Source organism: Lottia gigantea (genome assembly GCF_000327385.1).
Source record: "Lottia gigantea unplaced genomic scaffold LOTGIsca_72, whole genome shotgun sequence".
NCBI lineage: Eukaryota > Metazoa > Mollusca > Gastropoda > Lottiidae > Lottia > Lottia gigantea.
In genome coordinates this window covers 707,702-729,497 of record NW_008710427.1, presented here as the reverse complement: position 1 = coordinate 729,497, position 21,796 = coordinate 707,702, and the positions used below count along the sequence as shown (strand labels likewise).

At 36.8% G+C, this 21,796-nt stretch overlaps 1 protein-coding gene across 1 annotated transcript; it reads right to left on the bottom strand.

The window, feature by feature from the left end:
- Positions 1-15,494: 15,494 nt before the first annotated feature.
- LOTGIDRAFT_131098 (hypothetical protein) lies at positions 15,495-15,875 on the bottom strand (the record flags this gene model as incomplete). Its single annotated transcript, XM_009065974.1, has 1 exon — positions 15,495-15,875. A coding segment is annotated over one exon (381 nt), but the record flags the coding sequence as incomplete, so codon positions are not given.
- Positions 15,876-21,796: the final 5,921 nt, after the last annotated feature.

Here is a 21,796-nt window from a genome sequence, read left to right as displayed (position 1 = left end):
TGATAATATTACAGACATTTCTGCAATCCAGACTAAACGAACCTGGGGTAGTAGAGATTCGTGTGCATTGGGTCCGCCGTAATGAATATACGCTCGACAGAAATGTAGAGCGTGCTAAGAAACATAAATCGGACGATCAAGGCCAAGCGCTTCCTGCGCCTAAGAAACCTCGCTCTAGCCTTGAATCACTCCATGTGGACTGAAGAGTGTTTCATATGTGTCCAGATTGCTCAAAATGATATGAGACACCCAGACAGAAATTCGGTGTTTGAAGTTAAAACGATAGAAATGCGAGAAACGATTTTACAAGAGTGTGATAGAAGTGACAACTGGTCACGTGCCATATTTATCAGATTCCAGGGCTGTGCATGTCTAGTTGCTGCTGAGGCGCGTTACCATCAGGTGGTTTTTAAGGCTCTGTGAATGGTTGGAAAATAGTTCGGAAGTAGAATTTATACGGTGAATGATTTGATGGCGAAAATGGAAGAAATTGCCTGTGGAGAAGAAACCTACACCTCGAGAACCTTGAGAGAGAAATTGATTCAGTGCTATGACGAACACGTATTTTTTGCAAAAATTGGTGGAGGCCAAAAAGATGTGTTATGTTTCAGGAATATGGCCGATTATATTGTTCACAGAAAATGGCATGATAAGAAGATTGAGAACAGAGAAGCCGAAATACGCAGGATAATCATTACCTGTGCTCGTCTGGTTAAGGAGGAAATAAGGGAAAAGAATACAGTGGCGATTATTACCCCAGCCTTAATGATATTCCGGGATGTTGAGAAAGGGAGAGAATTTCTTACTCCTTGTCTGCAACTGCTTATGGAGCATTTGATACCATGTTCTTTAAGACGTGATTGCATTGGTCAAATGATCACTCAAGTCGCAAAACCTAAAACAGTGATATCACCCTTGATGTTTGGACTGGGTCTAAAAATGGACCATGTTTTTGGTCCCGTTTTCTGATCAACGAACTTCATGCGCTGGGTATGTCTATATCATTTGATATAAGCCCGGCTCTTCAAACATGATGAACATTTGGGCACCGTGTTACCACCTGAAAGTCCAGCATTTACACAATGGTCAACCGATAACGCCGATTCAACTGTCGAAACCTTAGTAGGTCAATTTCATGCCATTGGTATGATTGCTATGTCTACTGGACACAGGTCACCTGGATTTGATAATCGGGTCAAGCGTCAGACAAGAGTCCGTGTTTCCAAACTTCTTGAGGATAAATTTATTTCCACTCTAAAGTATTTTACTCAATCCCCGCCAGCATTATCTACTATCCCATTCAAACCACTCGCAGAAATTACCCGCCCATCGTGATCCCACCGTCATCATATTAAAGCAACATTCTATGGCAATGCGCACAAAGGCTCAGAGATACACCATCTCCAAGCTGGAGTGACTACATGCAACATTTGTTTGCCAGTACCAACAACACAGTGTCCGAATGGGATGTGATGCTACTGCCTATACTGAATTTAAGTCCAAATGATGATTCAGGTATTTATTCGGCATTGGTACATACAGACTCAAGGCGAGTAACTGGGGTTACAAAATTTCTGTATAACGTTTGACCAACCCCTATATCTCAGGGCATCCGAAATAGTCGAGGCTAAAAAAATTAATAAGATTATGCTGCGTCTTGGAGGCTTTCATCTCTTAATGAGCGGGTTGGGCAGTTTGTATTATCTAATGGCTGGATGTGGAATGGAAGAAATGTTGGAGCAAGTCTACGGCAAAAATGTTGTGAAGCATATTATCAGTGGTAAAGCATACGATCGTGCTATGAGAGCAACGTTACTGGTGGAATCCGCGTTAATGACCCGGTTGTTCACTCATCTTCTCGAAAACATAACTCAGATAGACCACGTGAGCCTAAGCCTGGACGAAATTCAGGGACTTTGGCAACCGTTCAAACAAACATTGGAAAACCGTACGCCCGACGTTCTCGACCACATATCTGATTGGCATATAATATTAGCTAAAGTAGATAGGTTTCTCTGTATCGTTTAAAAGACACTAAGCGATAAATCGCGCACTGCCCGATTGTGGTTGCAACATTTGGACTATTTTGCATGGATAAAATATTTTGTACGGGCAGAAAAAGACTATCCAATTGGAAAGGCCATCTTAACGCTGTTGGGAACTTACTGAATCTATTCGCCGCTACCAATCACATTCACTATGCCAAGAGTGCAAGACTCTATCATTTACAAAAAATGCGTTCATTGTCTTCAACACATCCAAGGCTGTACAATAAATTTGCAATTGTCTCAAAACTAGATCAGGACTAACGCATGGAAGAGGTTTGACTGATAGCCTACGGTCATTGCGCAATGGATACATTCAATGCACATGCTCGATGTACACGATGCGATGACAACACTGACCTCTCGAAAGTATGTAACTAGTTGTCAACATGTGGAATTGGGCGAGTCACGGTGTAAAAGGGATTCCGAAGATTATAAGAAATTTGAATGGTTGGATATTCATGATCCATTTTATATTGGAACTGGGGCGTTGCGGTCAATAGCGTCCGGAATCACTGCCAAAGATGACGATAAAATTAACTGTGATCAAGCTGAAAAAATAGGTCACGAAATCAGACACTGTTCGGACTTTGAAGAACCTGCAACCTGGATTAAAACTAGGTAACGAAACCATCCACCATCCATTCGTATGAGATGACCACAGTACCCGTATCTTTGATCAAGGACCATCTCATGCGCAAAAATACCAAATCTCACCTCATCTCTGATAAGAGTATTACCAATGTTTATACTGAATCAAAAACAGCTTCTGGTTTACTTACTGTTCTAGATTGCGGATGGCTCTTGTATCAAGTGAAGTGGACTGCTGGTATCAAGTATGGCGATTTAGCAGACGTGTATAATGGTTTCATAGAAAAGAAGTACGGGCGTGTAATAGTTGTTTTCGATGGTTACGAATCATCCCCGAAGGATCAAGAGCATTATCGCCGGGGTGGGAAAATGGCTCCATCGATCCGGGTCGAAAGTGAGAAAGGTGTATTTAAGGACAGAGGCAAGTTTTTCAGAAATACTAGCAATAAATCAAGTCTTATCGCATTTCTTGCTTTGGAACTTGAATCGCGCGGACACAAAATATTTAAATCGGACAATGATGCTGATAATTTAGTTACAAAAACTGTTGCGGACTATGAGTTTTAGTAGAGTTATAGCTGAGGACACAGACATATTCATCAGCTTGATTCACCACTGGTCACCAGATATGGCAGAGGTGTATTTTCAGAAAGAAGATCGAAGCTCAAAAACATCTGGCCAATCTTATAAACTCTCAGAACTACATGCGAATTTGGACCCCATGGTACAAAAATATATCCTGTTCATTCATGCTGGGTCGGGGTATGATACAACGTCTGCGATATTCGGACAGGGTAAATTACAAGTTTTTAGACATCTGGTGAAGTCACCAGAAATGCATAAAAATGCCGACGTGACCAGTTCTGAAATATCGTTGGAAAATAGATTGCCCCCTACTGACAGAGCTGCACACTTCCATACCCTCAGAGTACATCTTCAAGTTATTCGTTGGAGAACAATGATACTCTTGATGCAAATGAATGGGGATGGAAGATTGTTAGAGGGCGTTACATTCTAATAATGATGGACAAGGAGGCTGCTCACCCAAAGATTTTGAAGTTCATCCGTTGCTCATGCAAACCTAACAGTACTCAATGCGCAACGAATGCCTGTACTTGCCGTAAAACTAGGTTGAAGTGTGTCGCGTCCTGCAGTGGCTGTGTGGGTTAGCAGTGGTGTAATACCGATGTTTTAAATGACGTTAGTGATGATGAAAACTAATCATTAATGTTAAGACTGGTCATTTTTCAAAGCATCTTTGTTACTTTATATAATGATGATGACTATTTATTTGTAATGTAATGATGCTAAACTAAAATATTTTTAAACCATCTTTGTATTACTATCGTTATGATACCTAATTACAAGATAGGTACGTTAAATGGTATCAATTACCTACAAAATGATACCAAACTGGACTTGTTCAGAATTCATCTTAGTTTTGAATCGTGCATTATGTGTAAGCATCTTCATGCAAGTAAGCAGTTTTGAAAATGTGAATTCATAAATTGCTGAGTTATGGATACTACTATGGTAACAACATACGCTTATTTTGGTTCTTGCAACTTGTATGGACCATATACTTGCCTTTCTTAAAACAATATTTTCCTAAACCCTGTTTTGCATGAAAAATCCTTGTATTATGTCATCTAAAAATTACAAGTCAATAGCATGATTAGTTCTCGATAAATTTGCTTCACGAGAATATGAACAAATTTCCCGGCATTTTCCCATTGCCATGGCAACCATGATATTTATGGACTACAAAAACTTTTTTTTTTCAATTATCTTTAGTATAGGTATGAAATCATCAAAAGCAACTTTGGTAGACCATAAATAAAAAAAAAGTTTGGGATGCTAACTACCCCCTTGGGATTTCGGGTTTATTTCGGGTACCAAATTTAAATCGCTCACCACGAAATTTCCCAAGGGAGATTTTACGAGAGTTTTTCCCTGAAACACTATTGACATGGTCCTTCCAAAAAAAGAAGAAATAATTTCTGCGCAAATTTTTTCCACGGCCCATGTGCTCTCCTATCAGCCTAAGCCTAAATCGAATCTTGCCATTGTGTGGGCGAGAAAGGAGGTGGGAAGTTTCATCTTTCACTATCCTTCATAATGGTGGAGAAACTAAACTTTTTGTGCTTTGTTCATGTTTAAAGTATTACTTTATGTTGACGTGTGAATTTCTTGCTGACAAATACTGTTGTCTTCAGCACATTTGACAAAAAATTGAATCCATTTACAAGGATTATTGTTTTTAAATAATTTGAGAAGGATCTTGAGGCCAGGCAGGTTTTAAACTAGTGTCCAAAAGAAACGATACCAACTTATTTTCAAAATTGTTTTTTACTAAGTGAATTGTCTAATATGAAAACATGCCAATTCGTATTGCACATCCCAAACACAGCATAGTCGATAAAAATACCGGGAACACGTGATCACTTCCGGGAAAAAACGTAAATTTCATGAAAGTGACATTTCCCTCTCTAGCATGTTCTGCACATGCATAAAACTGTATAAAACGGCTGATCAGACACGTTGATATCACAGCAACAAAAAGAACACTAGATATGCCACGTTTGACAGCCATCGAGAGAGAGAGAGCCGTTGGAATGGTCCAACAAGGAGCGACACACGTCGACGTCGCCAGAAGGTTGGGCTGCGCACGCATCACTATCACCAGGTTGATGCAGCGGTTACGTCAGACAGGTCAGACGTCAGACAGGCCCAGGAGTGGAAGACCACGAGTAACCACGCCCCGTGAAATCGTTACATTCGGGTATTACACCTGAGGAATCGCACCGTAACAGCGACGTCCACGGCGGCTACAGCACTGGGACACAGGATCAGTCGACAGACAATCTACAGGAGACTACGGCAGTATGGTATCCGGCCACGTCATCCCTACCGCGGACCGCTCCTGACGCCTCGACACCGGAACAACAGACTGATCTGGGCCAGGCGAGTTCGACGTTGGCAACGGCGGGACTGGGCACGTGTTATGTTCTCTGATGAGAGCATATTCCTCATCTTCAAAAACGATGGACGGCAGCTTGTATACCGACGATTTGGTGAACGTTTGGCGCCTAACTGTATCCAACAGGTCCGGCCGTTTGGAGGTGGAGGGTTAATGGTTTAGGGTGGCATATGTGGTGACGTCAAAACGAGGCTTGTCGTTCCAACATGACAATGCAAGGCCACACACAGCAAGATTGACACAGAACTTCCTTGCCAACGCCAACGTACAGGTTTTGCCATGGCCCGCATGTTCACCGGACATGAATCCCATCGAGCACTTATGGGACCACCTCGATCGGCAAATCCGACGTCGCCGTGTGCCTCCAGTCAACGTCCAGGACTTGGAACGATATCTCCTCGAGGAATGGCAACGCATCACTCCCAACGTCATCATACGTTTGACGGCATCAGTCCGTAGGCGTGTATTGATGCTCACGGTGGACTTACCCGCTACTGACTGGACTTTGTGACGTGTGGTGTGACATTTCCCGTTGTTTCTGTGATCAGTGCTCTAACGAAATGTTCTTTTTTCGACCCCACCCATCTTTAAAGGCTTGTCATATTGGTTGTACAGATTTTATTGAAATGAAATTTTTGTACAGATGTTGTGAAAGGATTTCTCAAAAGCATAACACCAATCCTAAACTTCTGCATTGTTTAGTTTTTCTTTTATGTCGTTGCAAACAGGTGGTATCGTTTCTTAAAAAAATAAAATAAATAAACCTGAAATATGCTAGTAAGGTATTGTTTAAAACGTATATTGAAGGAACATATCCTATGCATTTACACATAAAGTGCAATGGAGATGTCATTGGATTTCTTGATCAAGGCTCTTAACATCTGGAACTAGTTTGGCGTAGAATGCCACGCCCAGACTGCCCCCATTTTCTTTGTCAAGATACCTGCTAAATGTACACCCACGAGATTCGATGTTAACGAGTGTTGTGCTTGTGCAATCAAATTGTCCATTGTCAAGCCACATTAGCTCAGGAGTCATTCTGAGTGATTTTATTTTGAAACTGTTGCTCAAATTCACAAATTTCCCCTTGTATATAATTCACCCTAGTTTTAAATTTCACCCCGAGAATTTCAAATTTTACCCCGAGGGTGCATATGGACTTTAAATTGAATCTATTTTGCTGTAATCCGATTTACCAAAATTTTACAATTTCTGCTATATAATCTATAGTTCAAAAGAAACTTTACTAAGGTTTGAAACACTCTAAAAAAAAAGTCAAAGAAACCAGCACAACAAATGGCAAACGTAGCCTACAGCTTCCGGTTTTAGCGTCAGGGTCGCATAAAGTGAGGTGTGGTGCAAAGACCAGGCTGTGCAAAACTATATGCAAATCGAAAACCTCTGCAAATCCATTATCATTCGACTGCGAAGCAGCCTGATCACGACCTGTTGACCAACCCTGAGTCCGAACGCAGGACGTCGCTGTCTGAAAGATTACGAAGATATATTAATAGTTCTATGTGGATTGCGGAGATGTAATTGTAAGGTACGTAAATACAGGTCATCACTTTGTGTGGTCACGCTGGTTCTGCCCGGTCTAGGCCTAACACCTTTAACGTGGGATCAAGTTTGTTGCAGTACGCTAAAACGGGAATAACCAAAGTGAGCTTGCTGACGTTGCTGTTAAGTCAGTTGTAGCATTCTTCTCGTGGTGTAAACTCGACATGCAGTTCAACCTCCAATTCCCTAAATAAAATATTTTCAATAGTTGCCTCCCTTGAACTTTTAAAAATTATTGGGAGATTCTTTGACTTTTTAATCATTCCAAAATAAAGAGTTGAAATTAAAGATGAGAATAATATTAATGTATGTATGTAGGCTAAAGCATTGAAGCCTACAGATACAGAAGGTATAAGAATAAATAAACCAAGGACTAGGCCTAACTATCCGAACCGCAAAACAAATCCCGAAATCCAAAACAACGTGTTGGTGGAAACATTTTAGCAGCCGATTAACTTTAAACAAGAGGAAGTATATCCTCAAGTGAGTAGGTATTTCATAATGAAAAGTGGTATCAGGAGTCTAGGAGAGTACCGTACGTAATATCCTGTCTGGTTTGTTGCTAAACATACACAATTGGCCAACACAAGAAATAGCGACTTAAATTGACGTCGAAAACCGGAAAAGTTGTCTTAATCCAGAGTTCTTATGATGAACAGGGATGTCGTTTCAACCTATTTTCAACTTTTGAAACGTGAAATGGATGAATTAAATTTGCATGACACGCCTAAATACATTTGGAACATGGATGAAACCGGGGTCCGTGACGCGTAGCAACATTACTGAAGGATTCTTATAACTTATCGTGTGGAATATCTCCGTTTACACAAGAGGCTATTGCTTTTAGTGCATCAGGCATATACAAACCTATTGAATAAGACCAAGTTCGTCGATTTCAGATAGGCTAGGGGCTATAGACTACAGGTAAAAAAAAAACCAGTGACTTGACAATATTTAGCATCCAATAATTTTGAAAGTTCAAGGGAGACAACTGATGACAATATTAATTATCCAGTTTTAACAGTTCAAGGGAGGGAATTGAAAGTTGAATTACATGTCTGGCTTACACAAGGATAAACAAAAAAACACTAGCAGAGTGCCACGATTGACTTATCAACATCGCGAGCAAGCTCTGGAAATGGTACTGATGGAAGACATCCATGTCCACATTGTAAGAACCATTTGTTGTTCCCTAATGCAGCGTTACAGACAGAAAATCCTAGAACGGGCAGAACCAGGGTGACCACCACCATGTCATGACATGGCGTAGCTACCAGTTTAGGCTTGACCCTTAATAATGTGGTTTGGCTTATAACCAGCATTATATCTGATGACCTATTTAGTAATTTACGTTCAGACACCAATACTAGTAGTGTAGCCCTTGCTAAGTTAAAAGTGAAGCAGCATTGAAACAAAGCCTAGAAGTAGCCAACAGATTAAATGAATTGAACCAAGAACAAGAATTGATGGAAGTGATGAAAGAGATAAAGCAAGCTGAAGTCAATTTTCAAGTTTTTCAAGAAGAAGAAACCAATAAGAGACTTTCCGAGTTGGATGAATTGATACATTTGTTACTGAATCTGTTGAAAACGTTAATTTATGAAATATTTATTCTGTTCCTATTGGTAGGCCAAATTCTCTTCATGTGACGAATACAGTGTTCCTATTGGGAATTATGTTCCAACTTATGGTAGTAATCCTGTTGTAATCTATGAATAATAGACCCAATCATGTTACTTTGGGTTATGAGAATAAATAATTATGTTGCTCTGAGTCCTGTTGATTATGTAACTGTTGATAATTCTGTTCCAATTCATGAGCATTTGCCGGTAGTAAATGATATACCTTGTTATGATAGTTAATTAATGTTAATGTTGACGGAAATGTAACTATGCATGATAATTATGTTGTACAAAGTGCTTAAATTGTGTGAGACAGTAGGCCCATTGACACCTAAATTAAAGTATTTACGCTTTGACGGTGATCAATTAAACTATGCTTCGTTTATACACAACTTTGAAACGTGTCTTGAGAAACAAGCTTCTGTCGAATCTAAAAGATTACAATTGCTTATCCAACATAGTAGTGGTAAAACCTGAAACGCCATACAATGTTGTGTTAATTTATCGCCCACTGAAGGTTATTAAAGTGATAAAGATCGAAGACTTTGGATGACCACACATTGTGGCTAGGGAGAATATTAAAAGGCTTACAGACATTCAAATTGCTGATGGTACACATTTACTTGAATTTTCGAAACATCTTGAAATAACATATCGAACTTTAATGGGTATGGGACAAGATTATATTACTGACGTAAATCACACTAACTAGAGCCACACGTGGCACAGAGTGGGACTTTGCTAATGTAGAAAATTGCAAGAGACTCTGAAAAAAATCAACCTTCTGTTTTAATTAGGTCACGTGCCAGAACAGTCTAAAGTTACGGCATTTTCTGTCTTTAGAAGTTTGTGAAATCGGAAGTAAACTTCAGATTCAGACATCAGTCAATGACCTTTGATCTTGTAAAGGGAAAGGTCAACAGAGGTCAAGGTCACAAGATATAATTCATCAAATTTTTAAAATGCACACGGCTACAAAACCGGAAGCTTATGTCGGACATGGAAGTATAAATAGATAACCAACGTCAATAACCTTTGATCCTACAAAAGTTAAGGTCAACATAGGTCAATGTCAAAACTTGAAAATATGGATATTCTAAAACCTGTTACTTTTTTTAAACTACAACAAATGAGCTTTTAACACAAACTGGCCAAATGGGTGAGGTAATTGTGTGCAAAGCCCCTTTTTGAACAAATGTATCCAAAAATCACGAATTTCAATTTTATATCACTGGAAAAGATGAATCCCAAAAATTTAACCCTCTATGGTCACGTGCTACAGCAGTCCAAAGTTGCGAATTTGGCTGTTTTCGGACAGGGGTATAAAAACCGGAAGTGGGTGTCTGACTTTAAATGTATCAAATATAAAGGTCAAGGTCACGAGATCAAGATTGCAAAACTTAATCACTTATAATATGGATCTGGATCATTGACTGCAGCAACTGGGATTGGAGTGACACCATGGTATCACGAATACGGGTTTTGACATGGTCACATTAACCCTATTTAACTAAGCCCGTTTGAAAAGATAAGAACACATTTTTCCAAGTAAATATTCCAAAGTAAGGTTTGATTTTCTCTCGGCTTTTTTTAACGAAAATGTTACTCAATTCTGTACCGTACATATTGAACAAAATATCTAATGGCACTCTGCTTTCGTTCTGTTTACGTTTGCAAACGAAACCTCATAACGAGTGATTTGTTTTGATTGGTTGAAATTTGCTACCAATACAGTTGGCCACTTCTGATTGAACAATATTTATCTATGAATACGCAATTTTTCTCACTTTTGTGTTATCACGGTCCCGAGGAAGTAATTAGTCAAAATGTGGATATAACTGTAATGTCATTGGATGGAAATGTTTCATATAATTTGAAGAATGTGACAACAGTAGAAGATTCACCTATATCCAATAGTTGAGTCTGATATTAAAAACTATTCCCATCTTAAAGACATCGACAAGATTAGAAGATCTGGATGAACTTGAAATATCTTATATCTTTATACCTTTAGAAACTAGATATGGTGAGCAACACGAACCCATTGCTGTGAGATATAACCTGGGATGGACTACTTTAGGACCCGTTGGTGGATGTAAAACGAGTGATTCAGTTACTTTTGTCAAATTTGATACTCATGTAGACAATTCGGACTTTGATCTAAATGGACAATTAGACCGTTTGGAAAACAGACTTCGATGATTTAGAAGTTTACAAAAAGGTTGGAATGTCCTTTGAGGATAAACGTGCTTTAGACATTATACAGAACAGTGTAAAGCTGGTTGATGAACACTATCAAATGGCACTTCCATGGTAAAGTGAACATGCGGTTCTTCCTGATAATAAATCCTCGACTTAAAGATGGGTTTCCTTATTTTTTAGAGTCAAATTAAGCAAACTATTTGACAAATTGGTGTTTTTAATGAATTATCATGTATTTTTAATCATATCTTTATGTTCTTATTGCATATAATTAAGAGTTTTAACCAATCATAAATGTCCATGTATGTACAGTCTGGATAAACAAAAAAAGATATTTTGACCTTTATTGATCGGTCACTCATTGGAATTCTGCTTGTAATTCTCATCTAATTTAGCTAATTACGAATTAATTATGGACATGTGACACAAACTGGTATTTTTCATTATCAATAGTTGCTTCCACCAATATATCACAAGATGAGTCCTCAAAATAGTAGAGTTCGAGAAAATCATTCTCAAAATTAACCAAATGAACAACTTTGCGCCAGGGTTCAATGATGGCTAATGAATCGGCTTGTTTAAATCGTTGGTATTACATATGTTTTAAAAAGGTACTGTCCTTATACCACATTAACAACGCTCGAAGAGTAGACTACGAAAATCTTGAGAATCTATGCAGCTCAACTACATACTGGCCTATTTCCAACGTTAACACCTTTTTGGTGACCAAATGGATAGATTTTCTTGAACAATAAATTAATAAACAAAGTACAAACGATCCGAACTGCGAAACGAAACCCGAAATCCAAAACAACACAGACAAAACATTGGTCGCAGCTAATCAACCGTTCAAATGAAGAAGTACATTATATCAATTATAAGTGAAAATTGGTGTCTACACCCGTTTGTGGTGTGTTTCAATGTCACAGTACCAAGGCCTGTGTCCACATACGCGTTTTCATGCCACGTAATACGCTGTTGGTCTATGAAATCGCAATAAACATGTCACGTGAGCAAATGTATGAAAAACTAATCCCAATTTGAGAATAGTTGCCTCACCAAGTGGTGATATTCCCAAAACGAAGAGCCAGTGCCTTTTTTTTCAGGTTTACCCAGTCTATTGTAGATAAAAAGTGCTTTGAATTTAATGTCACTGTCTGATTAATCCGCCATGTTGTCTTCCTTTATAGCAAGTTTGTCTCCGCCTACGCATCTCGTGGACATGAGGTAATTTCAGGTAAAAATATACTCCAGAAGGGTAATAATTGTAATTTTTATCTTTTATTGAACATAATCCTTAGAACCTAACCCACTTGTCATTCTATCATTGCTAAATATTTGCTTCATTCCCTCCACCGACCTCTCAACCTCCAATATTTTACTTAATATGAGCTGTTACTGCGGACAAATTCCTTGTAATTTTAAGCAGGATTTGACTAAATTAAGACCAATAAAATTACTAGAATTCATCGAAATATTGTCCAAACTTTTTTTAATTAAGAATTGGACTGTTTCATTTACCTCATTGTTTGTCCCCTTTTCATTTTTTTTATGTGGGAGTATAACTGAAACCAGTATGCTGCTTATGATTACAGTCTTCGCCATTATGATTCGTATGTTATATGTAATATAATATTCTTAATTATCCTTGAATTTGTGGACTTTCCTTGCCTAGCTCGTTTTATTCTAATGAAACGTGATCTATCTTATTAAATTTTGGATATTGTTATAAAAAGTTAAGATAACAAATAAATTGGCACTACCCGATATACAAGTATTGTCAGTAACAATCTACACAGGCCCGTAGCTCGTAGCCGCTCCTATTGACTCAGGAAAAAGAAAAGGTGTATTATTCTAAAGAGGGGGGGGGGGGGGGCTTGTAAGAGTAAGTGCACCAGTCAGCTGCTCTTGCATTGTCGATCATATGATGAGTATTTCGATATTTTGATTATACGTAACGAAAAATAAGTTTATGGCTTTCAGGGCTGCGTTATGCGGAATGGTTCAACAAACCACTAAGTATTCTGTAGACCTACTTAAGAACTGTTTTTAAATATCTTTCTGTTTATACTTAGCTGAGGATGAAACCAGACATCATAGCTTTTCATAACATTTTTAAATTTAATTACATTAGAATAGATAATTTGATACAATTGAATTCGTTGAAAATCATAAAAAGTCTGCAGTAAAGCTTCATTGGTAACAAAATTATTGGTCTGATACTGGATTGTAATCTGTCCCGACTCAAAATTCAAAAGATTTGATTGGTTGATTATAAATACTAATAGACATATATTATCCTAAATTGTATTCATATGAATCAAACAACCAAACGTAGGAAAAATGGATAAATATTTGATCAAAAAAGACAAATTGCTTGATGGTTCCGACACCACTTCGACTGACAATGGTATCAAAACCACTGCGGGCAACACAACGGATGTAGAACCAAGATGCTCTGAAAGGACAGGAGTACCAGGTGATATTGGAAAAGAAGACGTTCCAAAGCAACCGAGAATAAAATTTCCAGCGAAGTCTGGTCGCCATTTTGTAACAGCTGGTATGATCGATTCCCATGGCTGGAGTATTCAGTGTCAAGGGACGCCCCTTTTTGATTTCCATGTCGGGTGTTTCACAATACATCTGCGGGTGCATAGAAATTCATCACTGAAGGCTACAAAGATTGGAAGCATGCTGTAGGTGATACTGGAAAGGGCCTCGAGAAGCATAACAATTGAGGTGTCAAAACAATTTCTCCAAGATAACGTTGCCAAGACAGAAAATCAGGACTCCAATCGTGTTCTTCAAAAACTATACGAGCAGAAATTGGCTTTCCCTAAATTATATGCACTGGCTGCAAGCGTTGCCACATGCGGTTCTAGTACCGCTGTGTGTGAAAGCAGCTTTTCAACTCTTACTCGCGTTGACTCACCACAACGACGATCTATGACTCAGCTTCGCCAGCGCAATCTTTTTCTACTTGCCTTCAACAGGAAGCGTACCCAGAAAATTAACTTGGACGTATTTATTCAACGTTTTGCCATAAAACATACCCGACTACGTTTAAACTAAAACGGCAATAAAAATGTAACGTATTATAACTTGTGTGTTTTAACAAAAATAATCTCGAATCTAAAATACTCCATGAAAGTCCGTTTCCCGACGTTAAATCGTCTGTTAAGGTGCTTTGCTAGATTGCACGTTTGCCCCAGGAGTACTGGTCAGGTTACGGGCCTGAATCTACAGTTACTAGTCTGTACTGTTATTGCTCAATATTCACAAACATTCAAGATTAATTGATGGGTTTTTTCCCCACGAAGTCACCACCACTTGGATCAAAACAAATCATACAGACATTAATAATGGTGACTTCCCGGGAATTTGTTAGTAATATTTTATAATGTATCTGTCAAAGTGTCGAGTCTGTTTATTAACAGGATTGTACTGAACTGGGCGTTATTTACGTCACAATCGCGAGGGACTTTTTATAATATTATCACCTTTTTACGATAGTGACGTCATAAAACGCGTATTTTTAGTGGTATTGCTAGAGCCACTGAAAATTAGAATGGTGCAAAACGATGATATCAGTGTCCTCTAAACAAATGAAAAATAGAAAACCTCTATACAACTGTAACTTTGGCGCAGAATAGCGCGGCATACTATTCCAGTTAGGAAGAGTTTTCCAATTGACAAAATAAAGCGTATAACATAAAAATATATATATTTATTAGAAATCTAACCATTGAATTATAAATAACTGACCCAATATATATCTACATTCGAAATTTTAAACTTCAGTTTCTAGTACACTTTTTCTCACGATATTGTGTCCACTAGCGATCGAACAACCCCTCGAACAATATAAATGTTGACTATGATTAGGATTCGGTGTGTGACCAAATTGAAACACACCATATCCATTATTTTATTGCGAAACTTTTGTCCTGTTGCACAATAGAGAAAAAAGTTAATACTATGATTTAAATACATCAACAACTCAGCTATGGTCATGAACAGTCGAAACTTCGACATAGCATTAATATCAGCTAATTGTTGATTCCAGAAAAAAGAACAGATTATTCCAATATTCATTGGTAGAGTGGTAAAAATGAAGGTTAATGAAACAGATAACAGCATGATAGTTAATCTGTAGTTGGAACCAGATGTGCTACATCGTTTACCAGAAAATCTCCGCAATGTCGACGTTTGTTCCATTTCTTTTCCACTGTTCGATTGAAGCACACGAAATATGATCAAAATATTGAACACTAAAATGAGTATAAAAGGCAAGAAGCTGTACAATAAGGCATCAACCCATGGCCAAATAATGTATATTAAATAACGATGTTCGGGAGAACTGTCACACTTTAAAGGTTCTCCATCTGCTGGACTATGCAAACCAACTGTCCAGAAAAAATGCAAATTAACCACCACAAAGAACAAAAATAAGGCCAGAATTATCTTTTTGGCTCTTACAACACTACACCACCCTAAAGCTTTCAAAGGATGGACTATTACCAAATACCTTTCGATCGTCACAGCGATTAAGAGCCATGCAGAATAATTACTGGTAATGTAACCAACATAAATAATACTTTTACACAGCCAATCTGATTGATCACGAAGTTCAAATTTAGAAACTTCTCCAATCCACATTCTCAATAAACCAAACAATAATACAAAACAATCAGAAATTGACAATGCTGCAAGAAAAAGGTATGTTGTCAACCTTGCCATTGATTTATGTCGTAAAACCAGAAACGCAAATATATTTCCGAACGTTCCCAGTAGAAGCAATATTGGAGGTACGTAAATTGCAAGAATTTTATGTATACGATATTCGGTGCTGGATAATTTTTCGTCTTGATCCATTCCATTTCCGAAAAATGCCGCTAGTAATTCATCATCATCGCTGATACCTATGAGCTTAAGCAGGAGTGAGCGATCTTTTGCTGATAGTTGATGGAGGTAAGTAAATATGTTCGATATATTCCTCCCGTGAAAAGGAAAAGATGTAGTCAGTCTAAAATGAAAAGTTATGAAATTTTATTTATGCTGATGGAATATAAAGCATCAATATAATATAACAGGACATAGAACCAATAGTAAGACTTAATCCTTAAAACCCAAAATAAATGCATTGTCAAAGTTGTCACCGCTAACACATCAAGTCACAATCGCATTGTATCTTACCTTAAAGTATCCTTAAATGCACCAAGAGACATTGTTATCAGACCTAAAAAATACGAAGTAGGTAGATAAGCTGATATTGCAGACTATCGGAAGAAACTGATTCCAATGACACTTTAAACTATTACAGGCGTATATGACCTTTAAAGCAAGTCATCAATCATTGGGAGTCAAAAACCATCGAATCAGTGAAGAGCTTTCAATTTTCGTCATTTGCGTGAACATTACTGGGCGTCTTGTCTTGGCTGTTGCCATGAGTAACAATATCAGGTTAAATAACAGGTTATTAACAGTGAATGAACATTTGTGGAGAAACTGAACTTACTGACTGACTTTAGTAAATGTTGAAATGCTCGAGCTCAAGGTACTAAAATATGAATAAAAAAAAAGAAAAAAAAAACGCGTATGATTAATTATTTTTTTACTCCATTGGCATCCGTAAGCTTTCACTTTTAATTCGACAAACAAAAACACACCAAATGACATTTTTTAATAACTCCGCATCAAATTTTAAAAATTGGGATGAAGACTGGCTAATTATGGGTTGACGGATTGACGAACAGGGGCGACATCTATATTATACAATAGAATATTTGAAGATGTGCGAAATCGGCCCCTTTTAGCATACACAACTACGTGTTGTTTCTACAACGAAGTAACAGAAACGCACTAAGTTAACTGCCATGTTAGACAAAATCAGTAAGTTTTAGACCACTATTATTATTAATTGTTTTATTTATTGAATGGCCTGAAAATATTTCGTTAAATGATAGTCATAATGTTTATATTTATTAAGCAAAGAACTCCACACAAAAGTTTGCTCATGACGTTACAGAAACTAGTGTATTCAGAATCTTTAGTTTACAATGTATAAAGACTAACGAGAGTCAAATAATATTAAACTTTCTGAAAAGTTATTCCAAACGTTGGCAGCAGTCAATAAAAAAGCGCGGGAACCATCAATTTTCATGGTATAATTTGACACTTGTAAAAAATTTGTCCGCTAGATATTAGGTTCCGTGTTGGCATTTTCAGTCAGGTATTCTGAGGTGACTTTGTAATCGATCCTCTTTGATACTGATAATCAATGGAGCTTCTGCAGAATTGGTGTAATAAGAGTGTTCTTTGGTGATTTTTAAGCGCCCACGTGAAATGAAGGGATGGGGGGGGGGGGGCGTATATTGCCGTTACCCATTTCCGCCTGTCCACATTTTCTCCTAAACACTCTAGAAGGCACAATTCTTGACTGATTTTAACGAAACTTGGTATGATCGTTTGTAATCCGATACTAATGAACCCTATTGAAAATCAGAAAAATGTAAAAATATTTTTGGCCCGTATACACTCTACAAGACACAATTCTCGACGGATTTAGATGGAGTTTGGTATGAGTGTTAGTAATCGCCCAAGGATGAACCCTATTAAATATTAGAAAAATCTAAAAATAATTAGTATGAGTAATTGCCCTTGTTCTTGAAAATGTGTTCATTATTTAGCTCGTAAACACTCTAGAAGGCACAATAATTTGACAGATTTGGCGAAACTTGACATGAGTGTTTGTAATCGTCGAAGGATGAACCCTATTGAAAATCAGAAAAATCGAAAAATATTAAGTAAGAGTTATTGCCCTTTTTCTTGTTTACGCCTATTTGCCCTACTTCTATTTGTTTAAACACGGGATGAGCAAACAATCTGTTTTAGAATCATTACATTTTAACATATTATGTGCCATCCTTGATTTGATGCCCTCAAAGCATAGCTGCATATTAGCAAATTCTATTGGTTCATGAAGGTAACTAGTGTAAAGTTGTGTATCACCGGCATACGATATCTGGCAATCTCAAGCTTATCTATCCGCTGATCCAGCTGTTTATTTGGCTAATAATACAAACAGAGCTGATCCCTGTTGACATAATTTATAGACTTCTTGCATGATGACTGATTGGAATCTATCTGGTGTAGGGAGATAAAAAAAAAACCCCGAAAACCGACCCTTGTAGTGCCAACTGATTTTGAAGAGTGTAAAGAAGGTTTTCATGGTCAATAGTATCGAATGCCGAAGAGAGGTCCAGGAGGACCAATAAAGACAAATTACCCATGAGCACCGAAGATCATTTATCTCTCGCAAAAGTGTCGTTTCAGTGCTATGCAATGGCCGATACATGTCCATGAGACTAATTCATCGAGGTGATCTCCAAGACATGTTTTCACAAAAAAACACTCTAAGTTAAAGTGATACTACGTCTTAGAATTAACATAAAATTTAAGAATTTTAAACTTGGCGAATAAGAGCCAGTAAGTATACCTGGTGTCATAAATAACATAACAGGATCCTTTTATAATCCGATAAATCCAAAAAACTTATTAATTATCCATAAATATGCAATTAACTATTGAAAAACGCTTCATATCAAGATTAAGCGTTTTTCAACAATTCCTTTGTTTTATGAATTTTCCAATTTTCCAAACTGAATGAGTTCTTGTCGATTGACTGGAAGGTGTTGTCGCTGACGAACACGACGATCTTTGCTACCCCAGAGATGTTATGGAGCATGCAAGCAACGGTAGCACGTTGATATTGTTGACTCCAAAGAAGTTGGTTATGATTCTACCTGTAGATAAATGACATTATATTGTAGGTGAAATGGTAACACTGCCAGACGAAGAATGTCATCCAGGTAACGCTGGACTGCCAATGTTGTCATTAAAGTTATCAAGTGGAGTCCTCTCCTGCCAACAGATCCCTCGCGACACCATGACACTCCTTCGTACCACCTCTTGAACGCAACATGGCGATAAACTCTTTGCTTCTTAGAACAAACAGAGCCGGCTTTCATCACTGAAGACGAACCTCAATTAGTCTAGCCACTGCCAGCGTCGTACAGTGTGGGCCCATCCTATTCTCAGACGTGGAGCTCTGGGCTGCCTTAAAAGACCCGATTCCTTGATTTGGAGCCGCCTGGACACTATGTAGATGAACCCTGTGACCTAACGCATCAGCGAGTTATTTTGTTTAACGATAAAAGGTATTTTCCGAGTATGGAATCTACTAATACTAAGAACTTTTATTACAATTACTCATACGATAGATGTAAAAAGTAATCTGGTTATTGATTGTTTATTTGGCTTCAAGGACGTATTTATGTAGGATGAATCATTATCAACCTCATCAATTCTGTCAAATTTTCTTTGAATTAGTGCTTCAATGGTAAACTAATATTAAGCATAATGGTTCTTTCAAAATGAGGTATGATGTTCAAATTAAGGCTAATAGACATCAGACGTCACCAATGGAGACAGGTTCCACGATGAACTCTGTTCTTTTCGTAACGATGATTAAAGAATCTTTCTAATAACAACAATGGTTACTTAGACTAAGACAGCAAAGGCTACTAATGGTATCTAAAGTGTTGCAATATGGGACTTTGTCGTATTTTTTCTTTGTATTATCTTAGATTTTATCAATATGTACAGGTACATTCATCCGCAAATAGCCAGGAACAACTAAATGAAAGATATATAGATTAACTGCCATAATAACGGGATGCTGATCCTTAGAATATTTTCATTTGCGAGCACATTAACGTCACAAAAATAATAAATAGCAAAGGTTGTCTGATGGAAAGGTTGTCTAGTCTACATAATCTGTCATAATTCTTGCTAAATTTATTTCAGATGTCATCCATCAGACAACATACTGAATATTTTTATCATCCATCAGAAAACATAATGTATATTTTCATCATCAATCAGACAACATAATGTATATTTTTATCATCCATCAGAAAATATACTGTATATTTTTATCATCCATCAGACAACATAATGTATATTATTATCATCCATCAGAAAACATACTATATTTATCATCCATCAGACAACATACTGTATATTTTGATCATTCATCATCCATCAGGCAACATACTGTATTGATTTATCATCCATCAGACAACATACTGTATATTTTTATCATCCATCAGGCAACATACTGTATATTTTTATCATCCATCAGACAACATACTATATATTTTTATCATCCATCAGACAACATATTGTTTATTTTTATCATCCATCAGGCAACATACTATAAATATTTATCATCCATCAGACAACATACTGTTTATTTTTATCATCCATCAGACAACATACTGTATATTTTTATCATCCATCAGACAACATAATGTATATTATTATCATCCATCAGAAAACATACTATATTTATCATCCATCAGACAACATACTGTATATTTTGATCATTCATCAGACAACATAATGTATATTATTATCATCCATCAGAAAACATACTATATTTATCATCCATCAGACAACATACTGTATATTTTGATCATTCATCATCCATCAGGCAACATACTGTATTGATTTATCATCCATCAGACAACATACTGTTTATTTTTATCATCCATCAGACAACATACTGTATATTTTTATCATCCATCAGACAATATACTGTATATTTTTATCATCCATCAGACAACATAATGTATATTATTATCATCCATCAGAAAACATACTATATTTATCATCCATCAGACAACATACTGTATATTTTGATCATTCATCATCCATCAGGCAACATACTGTATTGATTTATCATCCATCAGACAACATACTGTTTATTTTTATCATCCATCAGGCAACATACTATAAATATTTATCATCCATCAGACAACATACTGTTTATTTTTATCATCCATCAGACAACATACTGTTTATTTTTATCATCCATCAGACAACATATTGTTTATATTTATCATCCATCAGACAACATACTGTATATTTTTATCATCCATCAGACAACATAATGTATATCATTATCATCCATCAGAAAACATACTATATATATTTATCATCCATCAGACAACATACTGTATATTTTGATCATTCATCATCCATCAGGCAACATACTGTATTGATTTATCATCCATCAGACAACATACTGTATATTTTTATCATCCATCAGGCAACATACTGTATATTTTTATCATCCATCAGACAACATACTGTTTATTTTTATCATCCATCAGACAACATATTGTTTATTTTTATCATCCATCAGGCAACATACTATAAATATTTATCATCCATCAGACAACATATTGTTTATTTTTATCATCCATCAGACAACATACTGTTTATTTTTATCATCCATCAGACAACATACTGTATATTTTTATCATCCATCAGACAACATACTGTATATTTTAATCATCCATCAGGCAACATACTGTATATTTTTATAATCCATCAGACAACATACTGTATATTTTTATCATCCATCAGGCAACATACTGTATATTTTTATAATCCATCAGACAACATACTGTATATTTTTATCATCCATCAAGCAACATACTGTATATTTTTTATCATCCATCAGACAACATACTATATATTTTTATCATCCATCAAACAACATATTGTTTATTTTTATCATCCATCAGGCAACATACTATAAATATTTATCATCCATCAAACAACATAATGTTTATTTTTATCATCCATCAGACAACATACTGTATATTTTTATAATCCATCAGACAACATACTGTATATTTTTATAATCCATCAGACAACATATTGTT